The sequence below is a fragment of the Bos mutus genome, chromosome 7 (assembly GCF_027580195.1).
Source record: "Bos mutus isolate GX-2022 chromosome 7, NWIPB_WYAK_1.1, whole genome shotgun sequence".
Classification (NCBI taxonomy): Eukaryota; Metazoa; Chordata; class Mammalia; order Artiodactyla; family Bovidae; genus Bos; species Bos mutus.
In genome coordinates this window covers 58,879,025-58,898,841 of record NC_091623.1, presented here as the reverse complement: position 1 = coordinate 58,898,841, position 19,817 = coordinate 58,879,025, and the positions used below count along the sequence as shown (strand labels likewise).

Here is a 19,817-nt window from a genome sequence, read left to right as displayed (position 1 = left end):
AGAGAAAGAAATGTTAGGAGAAGCGTGCAAGACAATACACGAGCCTGTCAAAGCCCCCGTGCTCTCTTCTCATGGAGGACTGCAGCCATCAGTTAAATGTTTAAAAATCTCCATTTGATTGGAAACAAAAGTTAACAGGAAGCAGTTCAGAGACAGAGAGTGAAGATCAGGGTGTAGGTAGAGAACAGCAGATGTCGCCATGCGATGAGCTCATAAGGAGAGAACAGCAGCCCTCAGTTAAACTGCAAATCCCTTAATTTGGTTAGAAGCAGCTGGCATGAGCCCATTGAGGAGGAGGAGGGGGGGGGGCATGAAGGGGGCATTGCACATGAAGACGATCAAGGGCAGGGTCCTGATTCAGTTCTCCCACCACGTGTGGCAGGGGACTCAGCAGAATCCTCTTTCATCTACGGGGGACTATAATGAAACTGGGAGAGCATGACCATATGTGACCACAAAAGCGGGGAGAGAGAGAGTGTGGTGGAAGTGGAATTTTTGCTCCTTGCTAGGGGCGCTTCCCCGGGGAGGGTGGAAAAAACCCAAACACCCACCACTGAGTGGCCTTAAGACTAGAGGTGTGAACAGAAGCAGAGCTTTTTCTGCCAGAAGGAATTGAGGACTCAGAAAATGTTTGCTTCTGTCTTTGAAGATGTCCTTTAAGCTCCTGGAGAAGACAGCAGCCACCAGTTGAATGCAGCTTCTCAAAAATCTCCCTAGATTGTAAGCACCATCAACCCCAGGACACCCCCAAGCCCAGAGCCTCGTAGGAATTGGGACTGAAGAACTGCATCAGGCACAGTTCAGTGGGGGCTGGCAAGGATCCACCAAGGGGGCCGCTTCATCTCCCACTGTGCTGCCTCCCTCCCATCAGTGCGGTCCCCGGCGCCCGGGATAAGCACATACCTGGCGTCTGGAAGTTAATGCGTCTCATTTCCACGGGGTCCTTGGGGTGATGGGGGGCGAGGTCGGCGTTGTTCAGTAGGCATTTAGTGCGGGGCTCAGAGTCCTTTCGTTTGCTTTGTGCGAGCAAACAGACAGAGACGTGTGACCCAGCTGTATGTGACTCGGGTTCCCACAACCAGGCACAGACACGTGCAACGGTTGGAACAACTAGGTTCCCGCTCATCCCGTGGGCGAGGTGCCACCCCAGCCCCTGTCCTCAGCCTCCAAAGGGCAGGACCAGTTCTTACCTATCAGGCTTGCTGCTCCCGAAAGCAGACACAGGTGAGAAGGAGGGAAAGAAGACAGGTGAGGGCAGGCTGGCCATCAAGAGTCTGTTCAATGACTGTGGATGGCTTTCTTTCCCCCTCTGAACCTTGGTCTCCAGAAATTGGGGCTAATCCTTTCCAACTTGGGTCTCAGCCTTCTAAGCTGGGACATGTCCCACGTGACTTCGTTTAATAGGACAAAGGGAGTGCCCCCCCGCCAATCTTGCACGGGACTTAACAGGAGTCAAACCACTGACCAGGTTGGAATGCCAGCCCTGCCATTTCCCAGGCTGTGTGACTTTGATCAAGTGGCTTAATCTCTCTGAGCCCTGTTTTCCCTGTCTGGACCACAGATGGCTTCTGTGATCATTCTCAGAGACAACCTTTCCCTGGATCTTTCCAAACCTCCCACCCTTAGGAAGGCCTCCCTCCTGTCAAGTGGGGACACGCAAGGTGCTCACTTCTTGTAGAGCAAGATGGCAATCACTATGCAGATAATGAAGACCACAGCCAGCACGGGCCCGATCACCCAGATGAGCCCCTCCTCGCCGTCCACGATGGGCTGTGGGTCTGGGTTGTCCAGCTGGAAGGGGTCTGAGAAGGGGCTGGCCGCAAATGTCTACAGAAATGGGGTGGGGGAGACTTCCATCAGTGCCCACCGCCCTCACGGTGGCCAAATGGATCTTCCTCAAACACAAATCTGTGTCCATCCCCTACTCTAAACCCTCCTATGGCTTCCAAGAACACTGACCACAGTGGTCTGGCCCTGGCCAATCTTCACTCTTCCCCTCCTCCACTCTGTTTCAGACACTCTTAGGTCCTCTTTTTCTTCTTGCACCGCAGACCTTTGCACGTGCAAACTCCGGGATGCCTTTTCTTTACTGAACTCCCATACATCCATCAAAGCCCTTGTTCCAAAGTCCTTTCCTCTAAAAATCCTCCTGCTTGGGATTTCCTCAACCTCAAATCCTCCCCTCTGCTCAGCTCTGACCTCAGGGAGCTGGGAGGATCTGCGTCTGGCTCTGAGGCCAGGGCTCTGGGGACTGAGGCCGCTCCGGGCACTCTGGATGTGGGCAGACGCCATTCGGGACTTACGGGCTCACTCTTCTGCAGCACAGCAAGCACAAAGAGGACGTATCGGTGGCCGGGCTCCAGGCCCCTGTTGTCAAAGCCTCCGTACTGCTTCTGGTCCCCAGGATGGAAGGTGTGTGGCAGCACTGAGAAGCGAGCCGCGATGTAGGGCCGGGGGACCTCCAGCTGACGCGAGTGCCTCAGGCTGCGCCTCTGCAGCCGTGCAATGTCCTGGATCAGCTGTGGGAACAGAGATGTGGGCTGCTCAGAACCCAGCTGGGAGCCACTGGGCTCCTGAAAGCTGGCACGTGTCTGGGCCCAGCCCCTTACCTCCTCCAGGTCCATATCCTCTGGGCTGCCCAGTGGGGTCAGGAACTGACCACCACGAGATTTGCGCAGTGGCACCATCACAATGAAGTAGTTCCTGGCAAGAGACGAGAGTCACAGAGGGCTGTCTACAGTCACGAGCAAGGGATGCTACTGGGCTGAGTGAGGGCACCACCCCTCTCTGAATCTTCCCTTCCGTTCACACCATGGGTGTATGGCCCAAGTCACGTAGGACTACAGTTTCTGATTCAAGCCTCCAGGATTTTGATCATGTTGTACCTTTTGCCTAGAAAGCCTACCCTGGGCAATGACAGTTGACCCTTCAACAACATGGAGGTTAGGGGGTGCCAACCCCGGCTGCACAGTAGAAAATCCACATGTAAGTACAGTTGGCCTTCTGTATCCATGGTTTTCCATCTATGAATTCAACCAACTGTGGATTGTGTAGTACTGTAGTGTGGACTTGTTGAATAAAAAAAATATGCATATAGGTGGGCCCCTGCAATTCAAACCTGTGCTATTCAAGAGCTAACTGTATACTTCTCAAATTCCCATACATCCTTCAAAACCCCAGCTTCCATACCCACGCAGTCTCGTAACTCTCCATTTCCCCCTGCTTCTCAGAGGACTCCTCTCCTTGCGTGGGACTTAGCCTTTGTGCTTCTCACTGCCACACCATGGGACTGAGCTTGTCTGTGTCCAGCTCTGTCTCCCCATCAGTCTGAGAACCAAAACTAGCAGCAGGTCAGGCCTGCCGGGGCATGAGAGAATGCTGAGGCCACGTTCAGTGGGGACATCTATGAGAGGCACCAGACCTTCAGGGCAACCACATGAAAAGGCACCCATGTAGTCTCTGTTTTACAGACCAGCAAGGGAAGTGGGGTACTGAGAGGTCAAGTGGCAGTCACACAGCTGACTGGGGGAGAGATGTAAAACCCTGGAGTGGGTGGGTTGAGCTTACTGGACAGGCACGGGGCTCTGGCCGTCTGGCAGATACACCACGATGAAGCCATCGGAGTCGGGCTTGGGGGTCACGCTGGGCTTCGAGCTGAGCAGGTTGAAGGCGGTCCAGGCCGTGACTGTCTGCTGGAGGCCGCCCAAGCTGCTGCCGCGGTTGGTCAGCACGAAGTTGTAGAAGGTGTTGGGCTTGAGGTGAGTGATGAGCTTCTTGGTGGTGCGACCATCCACGTCCAATGTGAGCCCATTGTATTGGATCTGTGGGGCGGGCCGGCTCAGCAGAGCTCTGGGTTGAGCCCTGGTCCTCACCGAGCCTGGATCCCAGACTTAGCCTGGACCCTATGATCTGTGACCCCAGACTGAACCTCGATCACAGCTGTAGCCCTAATTCCAAGCCTTGACCCCAAGACTCAATCTCAACCCCAGACTGAGCTCCAAACCCAGTTGATTCTCAATTCAGCCGAATCTCAACTCAAAGTTCCAGTCCTTAAAAAGTCCTGATTCCACACTTAGGCTTGACGAGAGACTGAGCCTCAAATCCTAGCTGATCCCCAGCTAAGCCCCAGTTCTGACCGAACCCTAATTCCTCCACTGAACCACGACCCCTGCTGAGTCCCAACTGTGCATCCCAATCCTGACTAAGCCCCGAACCCAGATTGAACCTCAATATCCCACCCAGTCACCAGTCCAGTTGACCCCCTACCCTGACTCCAGATGGCACCCTCACCCTGGTCAAGCCCCGCCCCACATATACTCTAACCCCGGCTGAGCCCTGCCCCACACACACCCTAACCCCCCGTCTTAGATCCAACAGGAGGCTGCGCACCTTATATGGGGTGGGTGAGTTGTAGTTGTCTGGGAACTCCCAGCTGAGCAGGACCGATGTCTTCATGATCATCTTCACCTTGAAGTTCTTGGGTGAGACTGTGCCACACAGCAGCAGGTGGGAGAGAGCAAAGGAGAGATTCCCATGAATGCTGGGGGGCTGGGCACAGGTACGGGGTGGGGTGGGGCGGCCCAGGCGCTCCCTGTCGTCCGCTGTGCCCGTGGCCTTACTGCCTGGCCCTGGCCCGGCCCTGCCTGGCCCTGTCCCATGTCCCTGCTGCGGGAGACGGCGCAGCTGCAGAGAGAAGGCGGAGGCAGAGGAGCGGAGGGGGGACGGGTTGGGTGGGTGGGTGGGGGGCGGTGGTGGGGGCGGCGGTGCCACCTAGGCATGTCCCACCTTTGCCAAACGCCGGAGCCTCGGGGTCCGGACTCGCCTTGAGCGTCCACGTGGAAGCAGAAAAGTGACCACTTACCTGGGCAGGGGAGAGGGAGGGGGCTGGGGTGGGGGTGGGCACGAGGCCCGGTCCGGCTCTGGTGCGGGGGTCACCGCGCGCCTACCTTGGTCCCGCAGGAACGTCCGGTAGCGGACAGGGGGGCTGTAGGGGCCGGGGCCCCGGCGCGTGTGGGCCCGCACTTGGAGGTCATAGGCCGTGTCGGGCTTGAGGCCCTGCAGCGTGAGCACGTTCTCGGCACCCGGCTCGGCCGCCGCCGGCAGCTCAGTCTCTCGGGCGGGGCCCAGGGCGCCAGCCTCCCGCACGGCCACTGTGTACTTGATAATGGCCCCGTTGCGCTCGGCAGGCACGGGCGGCAGCCAGCGAAGCAGGACGGTGCCCGCCGTGGCATTGCCGGCTGCCTCCAGGATCTGCGGGTGGCCACGGGGTGTGTCCTCAGGGATGCTCAAGACCTCGGCCGCCTCCTCGCCCAGGCCGCCTCGGCTCCGGGCCGCCAGCCGGAACACATACGTGGCCCCCTTGTGCACGCCCGATGCGGTGTAGTGGTCCTCGGTGGGCGGGAACTCCAGCGTGGCCAGGGGGGACGAGTCCTCGCGGCCGAACTGCAGGCGATAGCCCAGCACCTCGTCCTCAGTGGCGCCGGCCGGGGGCTCCCAGCGTGCCAGCAGGCTGCCCTCAGGGGTCTGCTGCACCGACAGGGTGGGGCGGCCCAGCACTGTGGGGGGACACAGGGCAGGCATCAGGGCCACGCGATCAACCCCCAGGTCTGGAGCACAGCGTGGGGCTGCAATTTTTTGGCCACTTGTGGGATCTCAGTTCCCCAACCAGGTATTGAACTTGGGCCCTCAGCAGCGAAAGCACAGAGTCCTAACCACCGAACCACCAGAGAAGTCCCAAGGAACTGCAGTTTTTAAAAGCCATCTTGGGAAGGCCATGCTCAAAAGCAAAGACTTGGAGGTGAAAGAGGGAGCCACAAGGAGGTCTTGGGGGAACAGTGCTTCAGGCAGAGGGAACAGCCACTGAGGAACAGTGAGGACGCAGAGGACCCGAGAAAGGAAAACATCCGCAGAGGCCACGGCAGGCCCTCATCTATGCATCTCAAGTTAACAAGTCACTCATCTCTTGCTTCCTGCCAGCACCTCATTAGCATCAACAGAATGGAGGAGGAGTGTCTAAAACCCTGTCTCTGCCCCCATGGTTTTCACAGTTTGGGTAGTAATCAACGCATCAAAGTCTGGAGAAGTCCTGCAGTGCTGAAGCGCTACACGTGAAACCAGGCATCTCTGCTGTAGGACTTATCAGGGCCTTTAATGGAAGGTGGTATGAACAGTCACAGTGTATGCAGCAGGGTCTGCTTAGCAAGCATGACTCTAACACAACATCCCTGAGAGAGGCAGGAGAGATATGGGAAGCTTCCTGGAGGTGGTAACATGGGAGCTGGATGCTGGATGCCAAAGATACTAGGCAGGGGAAAAGCACAGTAGGGGGCATGGGCCAGCAACAGTGTGAAGGCATGCTGCATCCAGCTGGGAGCCCTTGAATATCAGGGTCTGTGGTGAGAAGAAAGATGGAGGCCATGGGGGCCCTTCTCTGTTTTGGAACACACCAAGCTTGTTCTCCTCTCTGAGTCTTTGCCTGGGTTATGCTCTCTGCCTGCAATACCCTCCCCTTAGGTTTTCACAGCTGCCTCTCTCCTCACTCAGCTAATCCTGGCTGGTGAAAAACCAGCCGCTCAGGACTGATAGGAGGAGCCAGAGGGGAAACTAAGGCAGGGCTGCCAGGAGAGGAGGCTTCATGGTACCATGGGGGAGATGGAGACACGACCCTGAAATGACAACCTGCTTGTGGGGATCAGAGCTGGGATGGGGGAGGCACAGGGTGCAGATAGCAGAGCTGGTCATGACTGTTGGCTGGAAGTGGGGTGGGGCAGGTGGCTGGAGGCTTCCCAAGGAGGGAGACTAATCAAAGACCTAAAGGATGTGGAGCAGACAGCCAGCTGATAACCTAAAGGGTTATCAGCACAGGGGGGACAAGAGGCAGAGGGTGAGAAGTTAGGAATTGCTTGTTTAGGGATGTTCCTGGTGATCCAGGGGCTAAGATTCTGTGCTCCCAATGCAGGGGGCCCGGGTGTGATCCCTGATGGGGAACTACATCCCACATGCAGCATGTAAGAGTTCACGAGCTGCAACTAAGAGTTTACATGCCACAACAAAGATCCAGCACAGCCAAATAAATACATCAGAAAAAACAAAAAGAGTAGGGTGTTGAAGGTTCCATCTAGCTGGAGCTGAATGGGGCTGGACCGCACCGAGTCTGGGTGTCCTCTTGAACAACCCCCACACTTCACTCTGTTCCTCCCTCCTGGCGCACCCTCCCGCCCTCCCCCGAACCACGGGCTCAAGAACTCTGAAAGGATGCTCTGAGGGCAAAGGGGTCAGTGACAGGCTTGTACCTGCTCCTTTGGTCACTACCACCTTGGGTTTGCTGCGAGCGCCATCGCCTTTCATGGTGTAGGCGGCTACCGTGATGGAATAGGCAGTCTCAGGCTGCAGGTTTGTGATGACCATCTCCTGCGGGCAGGGATGGCGATCAGTGATGCAACCTAGGCTGCCCACCCTCCTCCCCGTGCTAGAGACAAGCCAGGCGGACGCAGGGCCCAGTCTGTGGGCAGAGACGTGCACCCGAGCTCATGCCACAGACCTCAACACGTAGCATGTTCATGCTGAGATGGGCACACGTGGCCTCATGACACCTGTCATGGCCCACCGGGACCAGTGCAATGCCCACCCTTCTGCCCTGGTCCCCAGCTACCACGCTTTCCCACCCAATCTGTCCTCCCCGCAGTGGCCTCCAGAGGGTGTGTGTGAGCACCTGACCACAGACCTCCAGGACTCCCAGTTCCCTAGGGGCAAAAGCCCAAGTCCCTCCCACTGCTTGCTGCCCACAAAGCCCTGACTGAGCTGCCCTGTCCTCTCCCTTGCTCACTCTGCTCTAGTCATACGGGCTCCCTGGCTATTCCTCCTACACACCTGACACGGCCCTGCCCCGAGGCCTTTGCACTGGCTGTCCCCCCTGCCTCCACTATGTCCCTTGGAGTGCTGGAGATTCCTTACAACAGCTCTCAAAAGCCAACAGTCAGACCTTCAGAAAATCTGCAGGCCAGTTCTTAAAACACAGTGATGATGGAAAATGAATTATAGAGGCTTCCCTGTTGGCTCAGTGGTAAAGAATCTGCCTGCCAATGCAGGAGACACAGGTTCAATCCCTGGTCAGGGAAGATCCTACATACGGTGGAGCAACTAAGCCCATGCACCACAGCTACTAAAAGCCTGTGCTCTAGAGCCTAGGAACTACAACCACTGAGCCCACGTGCCGCAGCTACTGAAGCCTGAGCGCCCCAGAGCCTACGCTCTGCAACAGGAAAAGCCACTGTAACCAGAAGCCCAAGCTCACTGCAACAGGAGAAAAGCCTGCACGGCAACGAAGACCCAGAAACAACAAATTTTTTAAAAATCTATAAAACATGAAGTTATATAAATGTACGATCAAATAAATAGTAAAAACAAAGAGAGTAAATACTCAAAACCCATTCCTCCTTAATTATTTTATTGTGATAACTAATACTTATGCCTGATTCAAGGTTATTCTTTTTTTAAATTATATCTGAAATTGTAACAAGTTTGCAGTAGTATACATATTTTTATACATTTTTTTTTCCATTTTCTTTTCTACTATGGTCCAGGAGCCACTCAGGTAAGAGGGCCAGAGGAGACCTCCAGGGTCCTCAGCTGCTGCTGCTGCTAAGTCACTTCAGTCGTGTCCAACTCTGTACGACCCCATAGAGGGCAGCCCACCAGGCTCCCCCGTCCCTAGGATTCTCCAGGCAAGAGTACTGGAGTGGGGTGCCATTGCCTTCTCCGGGTCCTCAGCAGGTGCCGATTTACCTGATGCAAAACTGAGGCTACAAGCTCCAAGAGGTAATGATACCACAGGATACTTAATAGTTGCCTGTGCTACACATTATGACCCTGTTGTTCACCCACATTCCATCTCTCATACCTGTGTAACAGAAATACTATACAATGATGAGCTACTGCAAACCTGGCTGGTAGCTTGAAATTGACGTGGTGCGAGTGTTTACACCATGGAGAAGGGCAAATGCCACACCAGTCAGGACTGTGTCCACCTGCCCACCTGCCTGGACAGCTGACCGTTCAAGCCTTTACACCACTGTCTACACCCTGTCCCCACCAGAGCTGTAACTAGACGTGCATTTGTGCGTGTTCCAAGTAATATCCCTCTCCCCTGGACCATGACCCCCCAGGAAGGTGGGCTCAGGGCTGTCCTGGTCACCGCTGTGTCCATGGCACCTAGCACAGATCTACATTAGAGTAAGTGTTCAGTTAATCACTGCTCCTTTAGTGACTGACAGAGCACCCTGACCTCCCCCACAGGCACACGTATGCCCATATTTCCATACATGCACACCCACCAACACGTCAGGCATGCCTGGGAGCTGTGGAGTGGCCCCAGGAGCACAAGGAGAGGGGCCGGGAAGCACGAACAGGGGGTCTCCTGCCCCTGAGCCTCAGACATTGTCCTTCCCAGGGTCTTCACGGATTGGAGGGGCTAACCTGGAGCCACGTGGGAACGTCCCCCCAAAACTGGGATGGGGGGTGGGGAGTACAAGGCAGAGCCACTGGAATGGGTGAAGCTGTGTCAATCTAACATTGGGCTTGGGGCTCTAAGAAGAGCCTGTAGCCCCCATCTTAGGAGCAGAAAGACAGCCCAGAAAGAGGCAGTGATTCGCCTAGAGCCACAGAGTCATCCTGACTCTGGTTCAGGGCCTCGGAGAAAGCTTGAAAGGGTAGAAACAGTTGTTCTACAGGCCTCTTGTCCCACCTGGGGCCCAAGGACCACTCCCCCAACACTCCAGAGCCAAAATGATGGGGAGGGGCACTTTGGTCTGAGAGAAATTTCAAGGTCAGGGAAGGCTGAGCCAAGTGATAAAAGTCAGGCTAGGCGGGAAAGTAACTGTTCCAACTTCCCAGGCCTGGGTCCATTAAGGGAGGCTGTAAGGTGGAGGAGGGTGGGCAACGCTGTGGAAACAGTTGCAAGGAAGATGTGTGGGAGACCACAGCGCGGAGCTAGCCTAGGGGACGGGGGTGGGGAGGCCAAAGGCCAGCGGAGTCCAGTGGTCACTCAGGTAAGAAGGCTAACAGATACCTCGGGGTCCCCAGCAGGTGTCCATTTATCTGATGCAAAACCGAGGCTGTACGCTCCAAGGGGTAAACGGTGTGCATCGGGGGCCCAGGGGAGGAGACCCTTTTACAAGGGGCGTGCAGGGAGGTGTGGACTCACAGCACTGACAGTGGCTGGGGGTGCACTACTTACATATTCAGCCGTGTCGTCCATCTCCCACTGAGCGGGGAGGAGGCGGCAGGAGAGAGAGGAGGAGGTGAGCGAGGTAGCCAGATTGAGAAAGAGAGAAGCAGCGAGAGGGCAGGAGCGCAAGGACCCTGCCCGGCCCCGCCCCGCCCCCAGGCCCCGCCCGGAGCCCCGCCCACCTGGGCGTCGGCCAGCATGATGTCCTTGATGCGCGGCGGCCCTCGGGCCTCTGCGCCCTCCATGCGCACGTAGTGGACCTGGTAGCCGCGGATCTGGCCGTGCTGGCGGCCGGGCGCTGGCGAGCGCCACAGCACGCGAATGGCCGTGGCGTTGAGCGCCTCCGCCTCCACCTTCCGCGGCGGCGCGCTGGGCACTGGCGGGAGGAGGGGAGGGGGGGCGGGCGGGGCCGTTACTGGGGTGCCCAGCCCCGCCCCGGGCAGCACCACTGCCCGATGCCAGGGTGACGAGTGACTGCCGGTTAATCGGGCGCTCTGAGCGCTCCCCACTGGCGAGGGAATACCTCCCGCACACCTCCCACAGCCCGGGGAGCGAGCCCTGATGGTGCACCCCCTTTACAGATTGGCAACTGCGGCTCCCAGAGTCTAGACCACGTGCCTAGGGCCACCATGACCGGGTCCTGCATGCCCCGTCCTAAGAGCTTTACCCACACTGACTCCACCCTCGGATCACTCCTGCCAGATCAGGGCTCTTGTGCTCACTTTACAGATGGGGAAACTGAGGCACAGAGTTGACTCCAGGATCGCAGGGTTGTTAAGAGAGGATGCCCGGGTGGGAGCCCAGGCAGTTCAGCTGCAGGCTCCCTTACACTCCAGGGTGCAGCCAGCCCACTCCACACTGGGGCACCCTCTCAGCCAGCCCCCAAGCTCAGAGCTCTCGCCATTCACCTTGCCCCTGACCCCAAGATCTGGCATGAAGAATGGCTTCATCTCTTCCCCATGCTTAGGACAAAATGTGGGGCTGCCAACCAAACCTTCCAGGCCAATGGCCCAGAAAGCAACTGGTCTTGGTTTCCTGCAGTTTTACTGGGGGAGCTGCCTGCTTCATTTCCCCCCATGAACCTCAGCGTCTACTATGTGACTAGCACCTTACAACTTTCTAGTGTGGCAGCAGTGGGGATATTTACACCACAGAAACTGGCCAGCACTGCAAATCTGTCTCCAAGCCTAGGGAGCTGGTGGTTAATCATTCTCAGCATGCCATCTCCTGACTTTCTAGGTCGGATGGCTCAGACCCAAGGAGCTCCACATCCTGGGTTATCTCAAGAGTCTAAAAACAGGGTTTCTGGGGTCCCACGGACCTCTTAATTTTCCCACCAGCGTTGCTTGCTGTTTCTTACACTCCACTGCCATGGTTTCCACCACCAGACCAAAATACAGGACACTGCCCGCTTCATGTTCCAGGCCCAAGGCTCAAAGAAAATGCAGCCCAGAAGGCCCAGTACGGAGAATTCCAAGCTCAAGCAGCCTGGGACGACTTCTTATGGAGCCCTCTCCTGCCTGTTTTGTACCTTCTGACCACCAGCCAGCCCAGTTCTCCAGGGGCGGAAGGCTCTGCAGCGGGGGGCCGGGCTGGGGCCTGGGGGTCGCGGGCCGGGGTCGGTGCTTACCGTCCTCGTCGGTGCGGACGACCACGGGCGAGCTCTCAGGCCCTGGTCCCACCTCTGTGTGAGCGACGGCCGTGATGCGGTACTCCGTCCACTTGTCCAACGCCTCCAGCAGGATCTGGGTGGTGGTCGGGGGGATGCCGTTCACCTCCTTGGGTTGCGGGTCCTCCGAGCCCAGCGGTCGGTAGCGGACGCTATAGCTCACCAGGGCCCCGTTGTGCGTGTCCGGCGGCGGCGGGCGCCAACTTACCAAAATGGCCGTGGAGCGCGTGCTGACACACTTAACATCTTGAGGGGGGGCTGACGGTTCTATTGGGGGGGGGGAGAACGTGGGGGGCGGGGAAGGGAGGCGGGATGGGCGGGGAGGGGGTGGGGAAACAAAAGATGGGAAAGAGAAAATAAAAAAGAAGATGATAACAAACAAAACAGAACCAAACCAAAGAAAAAAGTCGAACCCAAAAGAAGTGGGTGTCAACCAAAGGTGAGATGGGCGGGTGGGCGGGGCCGGGCGCGGGGAGGGCTGGCCAAGAAGGCTGCGTCCAGCATACAGGGCTGTGCCTGGCACACAGTAGGTCTTAGGGACAGGGGAACCACAGTCCCCACAGAGCACACACATGTGCAGTGCAGTAGGCCAAGGGGAACAGCAGGGAAAGTCCTATTTACTGGGCACCTACTATGTGCCAGGCGTGGTGACAACTGACACAGCAGTTTGCGCCATTTATTGGGCACAAAATAACAGCAACTCTGTACTTATTCATTCAACACCTACTGTGTGCCAGGGAAAGCACCAGGGATGGAATGACAGTTAAGGTACTTATCTATTGAAGGCCTACTGTGTGCTGAGGACTGTGCCAGTGGAAAAACAATAAAAGCTTCATTAAGTGGGCACTTACTATGTGCCAGGCACAGTGCCAAGGGCTTTGCAGAGTAACAGTAAGAACATCTATTTACTGAGCCCCTGCTACACGCTAGGTACAATGTCAAGGGCTTTGCAGAGTTAAAAGTAAGTGTTCTTATTTACTCAACACCTACTGTATGCCAGGCATAGCACAGGGATAGAATAACAGTAAATGTATGTATCTACTTAGCACCCACTGTGTGCTGAGCACTGTGACAAAGGAATAGCAATAAAAGCTTCATCTACTGGGCACTATGTGCCAGCTGCCATGCCAGGTACCAAAGCTTTATAGCCCTGTTAATTCAGTCACTATATGTCAGGGCTTCCCAGGTGGTGCTAGTGGTAGAGAACCTGCCTGCCAATACAGGAGACATGAGACGCGGGTTCTCTCCCTGGGTCGGGCACATCCCCTGGGGGATGGCATGGCAACCCACTCCAGGATTCTTGCTGGGAAAATCCGGCAAGAGGACCCTGATGGGCTACAGTCCAGGGGGTCGCAAAGAGTCGAACCTGACTGAGACTTAGCACGCTCACAGTACATTCCAGGTACAGTGCCAAGGGTTTCACCAAACAACAGTTAAAACATGTACTTATTGAACTCCTACTATGTGCCAAGCACCACACCAAGGGCTTTACAGAATAAAAGTAAAATGTTTATTGCACACCTGCTGTGTACCAGGTACCGTGCCTGATGAAGAGCAAAAGCTCCACTTACTTATATGCTGGGCACAGCACCAATGATGGAATAACAGTTAACAATAGTTTACTGAACACCTACTACGTGCCCAGGGAACAGCAGTAAAAGCCCCACTTACTGGGCACCTACTATGTGCTAGGAGTGTCTCTAAAAGCTTCATAGGTTAATAATAGGAGGATCCATTTACTGAAAACCTGTACTGCCAGAAACCCTGGAGGGCACCCCAATGGTTACTCCTTGGCCTCACTTGCAAAGAAAACAATGCCTGAATCTTCAGTACCTACTGTGTGCCAGGTAGCATGCCAGGGGATATACAGAGTAATAATAAAAGTCCCTGTGTATTAGATGCCTACTCTGATGGCCCGGGGGCTAGAGCTTTATAGGTAACACAGCTCATATTTAGCATTTACTGTGTGCCATATTTAGCACCTACTGTGTGCCAAATTTTTAATAACTCATGGTTCTTCTGAGCCCCTACTGTGCACCCGATGCTACCCTAAGCCCATTACTGATCAACAGTATGTCTCATTTATTGAGCACCTACTGTAGGCTGGTCTTTTAACAGCCCTCTGATGATAAATGTAGCCGTTGCCATTTAGGCAGTGCCTACTGCATGCCAGGCCCTGTGCTAAGGCCTTTACGGAAAAAGAAAAAGTTTCCACGTATTAGTACCTACTATGTGCTAGGTACTGTATGAAGGGCCTTGTAGAACATTCATAGTTCTCATCTCTTAGGCACCTACTATGTGTCAGGCCCTGTTACTACTGGATAACAGTATAATCTCCACAATTTAAACACCTACTATGTGTCAAGCACTGTGTTGATGGCCCTATATAAAGATGGTATAGTTCTAATTTATTGAAGACCTACTGTTTACACACACAGAGCCAAGAACCTTGCAGAGCTCTTCACGTGTGTGACAAAAACTGCCCGACACCATGCTAGGTCTTTCCAGACTGACAGTAGCTTCCATCTGACCACCTACTATGTGCCCAGCACCAGGCCATTTATCGAGCACATATGGATGCCAGCCATTGGGCCAAGGGTTTTGCAAAGTGATCATCCTAGCCCCCATGTTTCGAGGACCTACTGTGTGCCTGGGACCAGGTTGAGCCTGTAACAAACTATTAATAGTCTCCATTCATGGAGTGCCAACTCTGGGCCCAGCACCTTGTCAATCCATATTTAGACTGAAAACAGCTGCTGCATTTATGGAGCACCTACTGTGTGCCAGGCAGCTTGTTAAGGGCTTTGATAAACAACAGAGATACTTCTCATGCATTAAGCACCAACTGTGTGTGTTCAGGGCTTTATAGAATATCAGTAATAGTCTCCACGTGCTGAGCACCCACTAGGGGCCAGGCCCTGTGTTAAAACCATTACTAATAATAAACCTCACATTCTAAGCATCTTCTGCACGCCCAGCAGTCTAGGCCTTTTACAGACTCAAAATGTGGCCCACTGATTGTGCCTCATTTAATTCTCACAACTCCTTAGGCGGCCAGAAGTAGCCCCCCTCCACTCCCACCCTACGTTCCTGGGAAATGGGTTTCAAAGCCCACTGGGCTGCCTGGTATTATTGTTGATTGTGTACCCACTGGGTGCCAGGCCCTATTTTACAGGTGAGGAAACTGAGGGCCAGAAAAGGCAAGTGGCCTGCCCTTAGGGCATGTGGTAAGAGCCAGGACTTGAAAACAGGCTCAGCAGCTGTCCACAGGCTGTTTTGGTTGCAGCTGGGAATTCAGAACTCAGCCAGTGTGTTTATCAGCTCAGGCCAGTTAAGGATGCCTGGAGTCACACCCCCTCAAATGCCCATGACTCGAGTCTGCCTCCCATCCTGGGCAGCTCAGAGAGGTCACTGGCTTGAGGTCATAGAACCTTCACCAGCCCCAACTATTCATCATGTGTGTTTATAGACCACTTACTCTGTGCATACCCCCTGCCAAGATCTGGGACACAGAGATGAATCAGAGGCCTCTGTCCTCAAAGCCATCAATCAGGCCACCTGAGACCCCAGAGGCCACTCAAATGACTTATTGCAGCCAGAATGACTCTCTGGACTCACTTAAAGAGAAACACTGGAGTTCCTTCTTGCAGAGCTAGACCCTTGGGGGCCCCTCCCCCCAATTTCTTGACCAGCCACCCCAACCAAAAGTGCCCAGGGGAGCAGGGAGTCAGGCAGGAGCAGAAAAAACAACTGAGAAATGTGCTGGAAGGAATGGATTCGCTGAGAAAGAGGGAGGAAAAACAAAACCAAAACCGTAACGAAAGAAGAAACAACCATGATGGTGGTGGTGATGAGAAAAACCATAATAAAAGAAAGAAAGACGCCTTCCAGAAAACTCCCAGTCTGGTTACCTACCTTCCACTCTTCAACTGCTAACTTACAAGACTTTCTTACGAGGGAGGGAATGGCGGAGTGCTGACCTACAAGGCCAGACCGAGCTCTGGGTGGGTCTCCGGCCGCAAGTGGGGCGTGCAGCCCTGCTCTGGCCCCAGTGTGGGCACGCTGCATTTCCAGGCTGGTGCTGACAAGGCGGGAAGGTGGGACGGTGTCTGGGGAGACCCACGGCTGAGTGGTCTGGCCTCCACCTACCCTTGAGTTCAGCCTAAGAAGCCCGCACTCCCCGCGGAGGGGGCATACGCCTGGCCCTGCGTCTTGGCTGCCAGTTCTCTTGCGCCCCAACCGTCTTGGGGTGCAAAGTGGGGAGTCCCTTCTCCCCCACTCCCTGCCCTGGGCCGCCCCGGAGGTTTGTGTGGATGGGCCAAACCGCTTTCTTGACGACCTTGGCGGCCGCCTCCTTCACAATCCGGCCCAACCTGCGTGACTTCTCGGGAGGGGGCGGAGTGGCGTGGACGCGCACATTGGGGAGGGGCATGGTTCCGGGTCCCCGGTTCCTTGACAGGCGTGCCTCTCAGCAGTGGCAGCGAGGTGAAGAGTTTAGGGGCTGAATTTGGGCTCTGGACTGTCTGCACAGCCCAGCACACTGGCACAGGCTAGCGGGTGCACGCAGGGTGGGCCGTTTTTGTGAACTCGCTGGAGACCAGCGTGTACTCACCTTCGCGGCACCTGTGCCGGTCTCTCACGTGGCTGCCCAAGCCACAGGACACCCTCACTGATCGCCTCACGCACAAACACGCCTGTGAGTTGCGGAGCGCTCGGCTGGGCCCCAGAAGGGCAGGGAGGAGGGTAGGGGGCGGAGGAGGGGCGGGGTGCTGTCTCCGAGGAAGCCCCTGATTCCAGCGGCTCAGACTCTCTGGCCGGAGTTGCCGTCTCTCGACTGACCCGTGACCCCCTGTGCGCACACGCCTAGGGGTTGCCTGAAGGTTTGAACACCAAGGCGGCTTCCGGAACATAGGCTTGGGGTAGCTACCCCCATGACTGACTGAACAGGGGGAGGAGAAGGAGGGGGCCACGGCGGGGGCCACCTGGGCCAAACTGAGCAGAGAGGAGGGAGCAGAGGGAGGAGGGGGAGGCAGGGAGGCGGCGGGAGGAGGGGCCGGACTCGGCCCTGAGCTCAGCAGGTGGGGAGGGGGTGCGGAGTGTGGCAGGGGCCACGGTGTGGCCCAGAGCCAGCTGCAGTGTTCTGTCCAAAAGGTGACTTTCTGTGACAGGGAGGCCGGGCGGGCACAGCAAAGAACTCCAGGAATTCGAGAACCCTATATTTTGGATAGCCTTGCACTCCCCCCAGGACCAGGCATCAGTTCTGACTGCCCCCACCCCAGCCCCCGCCAATGGGGACCCCTGTTCGGGGGCCAAGAAGGGCAATTTGGGGAGGTGGGGTCTTCTCTGCATCCTCTGCTCTCTGGCAAGGATGGGGTGCATGCTGCGACTGTCTCATGGACCCCTCCAAACGCCTGTGAAATGGGTGCAACGTGGCCATTATTCCACAAGCCCCAAACCCAGGAGAGGCAGGGGAGAGAGAAGGTGCCATCAGTCAAACTGGCCATGGCTGTCCCCAGGGGAGATGGAGAAACTGAGGCCTGCGGGGTCCACGAGTGAGCCCCTCACTGCAGCGGCGGGCGAAGTGGGGCTCAGCGAGGATTCTCGTGCGCCCGAGGCGGAGGAGCGAGGTGGGATGGGCCAAAGCGCCTCCCACCCTTGGGCAGGCCCCGCCCGGGTCAGTGCACAGGCGCCGGCCAGGTCCCCCCCGCAGGTCAGGGCGGGGTCCAAGAGACACCTACTGGACTGCAGCGTGCGCTGCCGCACCACCGAGGTGAAGGCGCCCAGGCCCTGTGGGGAGCGCGCCGCCAGGCGAAAGGCGTACTCCGTGTTGGGTTTCAGGTCATCCACCACGAAGGCCGTGGCCGGGTCGAAGGTCCTCGCGACCTGGGGGAGGGGCGAGGAGAGAGACCCGGATGGGGAGAGAGACAGACAGAGACAGACAGGCAGACAGACACATCAGGGAGAGAGACAGACACAGACCGAGAGTGATGGAGATGGAGAAAAGAGAGGTGGAAAATGTAGCAAGGGACAGGGCAAAGAGAAGGAGGAAGAGAGAGATTCAGGCACCGAGTCGGCAAGACAGGAGAGCCGCCCAGAGCGGGTGCTTGGGGAGGGGAGATGGGACGAGTGCCATCCGCTCCCCAACGCCACCCACGCACCTCTCTGCCGTGGTCGCCTTCCCGGTAGAGGAGCTCGTATTTGATGATGCTCTCCTGCCGCGGGGGGCTCCAGGAGAGCCCGATGCTCGTCTCTGACTTGGCCTCAGCCCGGAAGTTCATGGGCTGGCCGGGCACTGTGGGTGAGAGGCGAGAGGGCTGGTATCATCGAGGAGAGGCTGGGGAGGGGGTCCACCAGCATAGGGTACCCAACCTTCAAGGTTCCCACACTCCCCCAAAAGAGCTCCCTAAAGCTTAGCACTGCCCTAACAAGAAGGGTTATGAGGTTCTGGATGCTCCTGGAATGTTCTCCACTGTTCTCATTTCTCTTCTTTTCCCAGGACAGCCCCCTGTGGCCTGTTGTTGTCAGCCGCCCACCCCAACTCCCCCATCCTCTCTGCTGCCAATGGGAAAACATTAAAAAAAAATCCCCTTTTCAATGCACCCCAGCATCCACCCTCTGCCCTCAATTCAACAGAAAATTGGTGGGGCCCGTAACTGAAAATATAGATCCACCCTGTGTCTGTTCTATGGCTGCAGAATTCCAAACCTCCTGTCCCTTCGCTTGAGCAGTGGTCTGACTCTTCCTGGACTCGAGGTTCCCAAGCCCAGAAACCCATGGAGAGCTGGGGCCCAGGCACCTACATGTTGCACACCCCTACCCCCCGTCCCTCGCCCGCACTGTGAGAGACCTGCCTTCAGGACTTTGGGTTAACATACTTTGTTATTTCAGTGATCCAGTGGGCAGGGATCGCTCTAGTGAGAGCAGCAAACCCAGGTTCTCAAACTCAGAGATGGATGAGGGAGGGGCATAACAAAGGAGAGGGAGGCCAGCGGAGGCCACACCCCTTTTCTCAGATACATCCCTACCAACTGTAGCCCTGTGTGTGGGCTTGCCAGATCGGCTTTTCCAAGGGTAGCCAGAAATCTGGGTTTTCAAGGACACCCTCCTGCATTGCAACACCAGCGTGAAAATACTTGAAAAAGGCCAAATAAACTCGTGGTGGCTTCCAGGTAAGATGGCCTCCTCTGTGTGCTCAGAGGCACATCACCGTATGGCTGCCTCCTACTGCCTCGTGGGGCGTGGGTCCCACATCCTTCCGATCCTCCCATCCCCCAGAAGTCGTGCATCACGCAGGCAACTCACCTCCCTGCTGAGTCTTGACCTGGATGGGGTCCGAGAGGGGCCCGTCGCCCACGGAGGTGAAGGCCAGCACGCGCACCGTGTATGTTTCGTCCTCCAGAAGGCTGCCCACGGTGGTCAGCAGGCTGTCGTCCACGTTGTGCTTCTGCCAGTTGCCCACGGGGTGCTCCGGCTCCATGGTGTAATAGATCCGGTAGCCCCGGATCAGGCCATTGGGTTCCACCGGCTCCTCCCACTGGATGATCATGGTGGTGGCACTAAGCATGCGGGCCTGCACGTTCCTCGGCGCGCTGGCAGGGGCCTGCTCGCCGGTGCGGGTGACCACCGACTCGCTGGGCGGACCCTGGCCGATAGAGTTGACGGCCGACACCCAGATCTCATACTCTGAGTTGGGGCTCAGACCACCAATGCTGTAACGTGTGGTGGTGATGTCCTCTTTGATCTGGTACGGCCCATCCTGGCTCTTGGATTTATATTCGATGACGTAGTAGGACACGGGGTCTGGGTTGCCTGAGTCCCATGTGATGGTGATGCTGGTGGCTGTGTTCTCTGTCACCACGGGAGTCCCGGGGGCTTTGGGGAGAGCTGTGGGTGGGAGGCAAGGTCACATGTCAGGCATACTGG

At 56.4% G+C, this 19,817-nt stretch overlaps 1 protein-coding gene across 1 annotated transcript in view; it reads right to left on the bottom strand.

Annotated features, from left to right (window-relative positions):
• Window positions 1-19,817, bottom strand: part of PTPRS (protein tyrosine phosphatase receptor type S) — a 74,057-nt gene that overhangs the window by 13,236 nt on the left and 41,004 nt on the right. The window contains exons 8-21 of the mRNA XM_070373875.1: window positions 19,197-19,778; window positions 18,053-18,186; window positions 17,633-17,777; window positions 11,856-12,161; window positions 10,408-10,601; window positions 7,293-7,410; window positions 4,947-5,555; window positions 4,390-4,487; window positions 3,568-3,821; window positions 2,610-2,703; window positions 2,304-2,519; window positions 1,670-1,827; window positions 1,191-1,202; window positions 904-1,016 (exon numbers count right to left, since the gene is read on the bottom strand). Of these exons, the coding sequence (XP_070229976.1) occupies window positions 904-1,016; window positions 1,191-1,202; window positions 1,670-1,827; window positions 2,304-2,519; window positions 2,610-2,703; window positions 3,568-3,821; window positions 4,390-4,487; window positions 4,947-5,555; window positions 7,293-7,410; window positions 10,408-10,601; window positions 11,856-12,161; window positions 17,633-17,777; window positions 18,053-18,186; window positions 19,197-19,778 (3,033 nt within the window). The remainder of the gene's footprint in view (window positions 1-903; window positions 1,017-1,190; window positions 1,203-1,669; window positions 1,828-2,303; window positions 2,520-2,609; window positions 2,704-3,567; window positions 3,822-4,389; window positions 4,488-4,946; window positions 5,556-7,292; window positions 7,411-10,407; window positions 10,602-11,855; window positions 12,162-17,632; window positions 17,778-18,052; window positions 18,187-19,196; window positions 19,779-19,817) is intronic.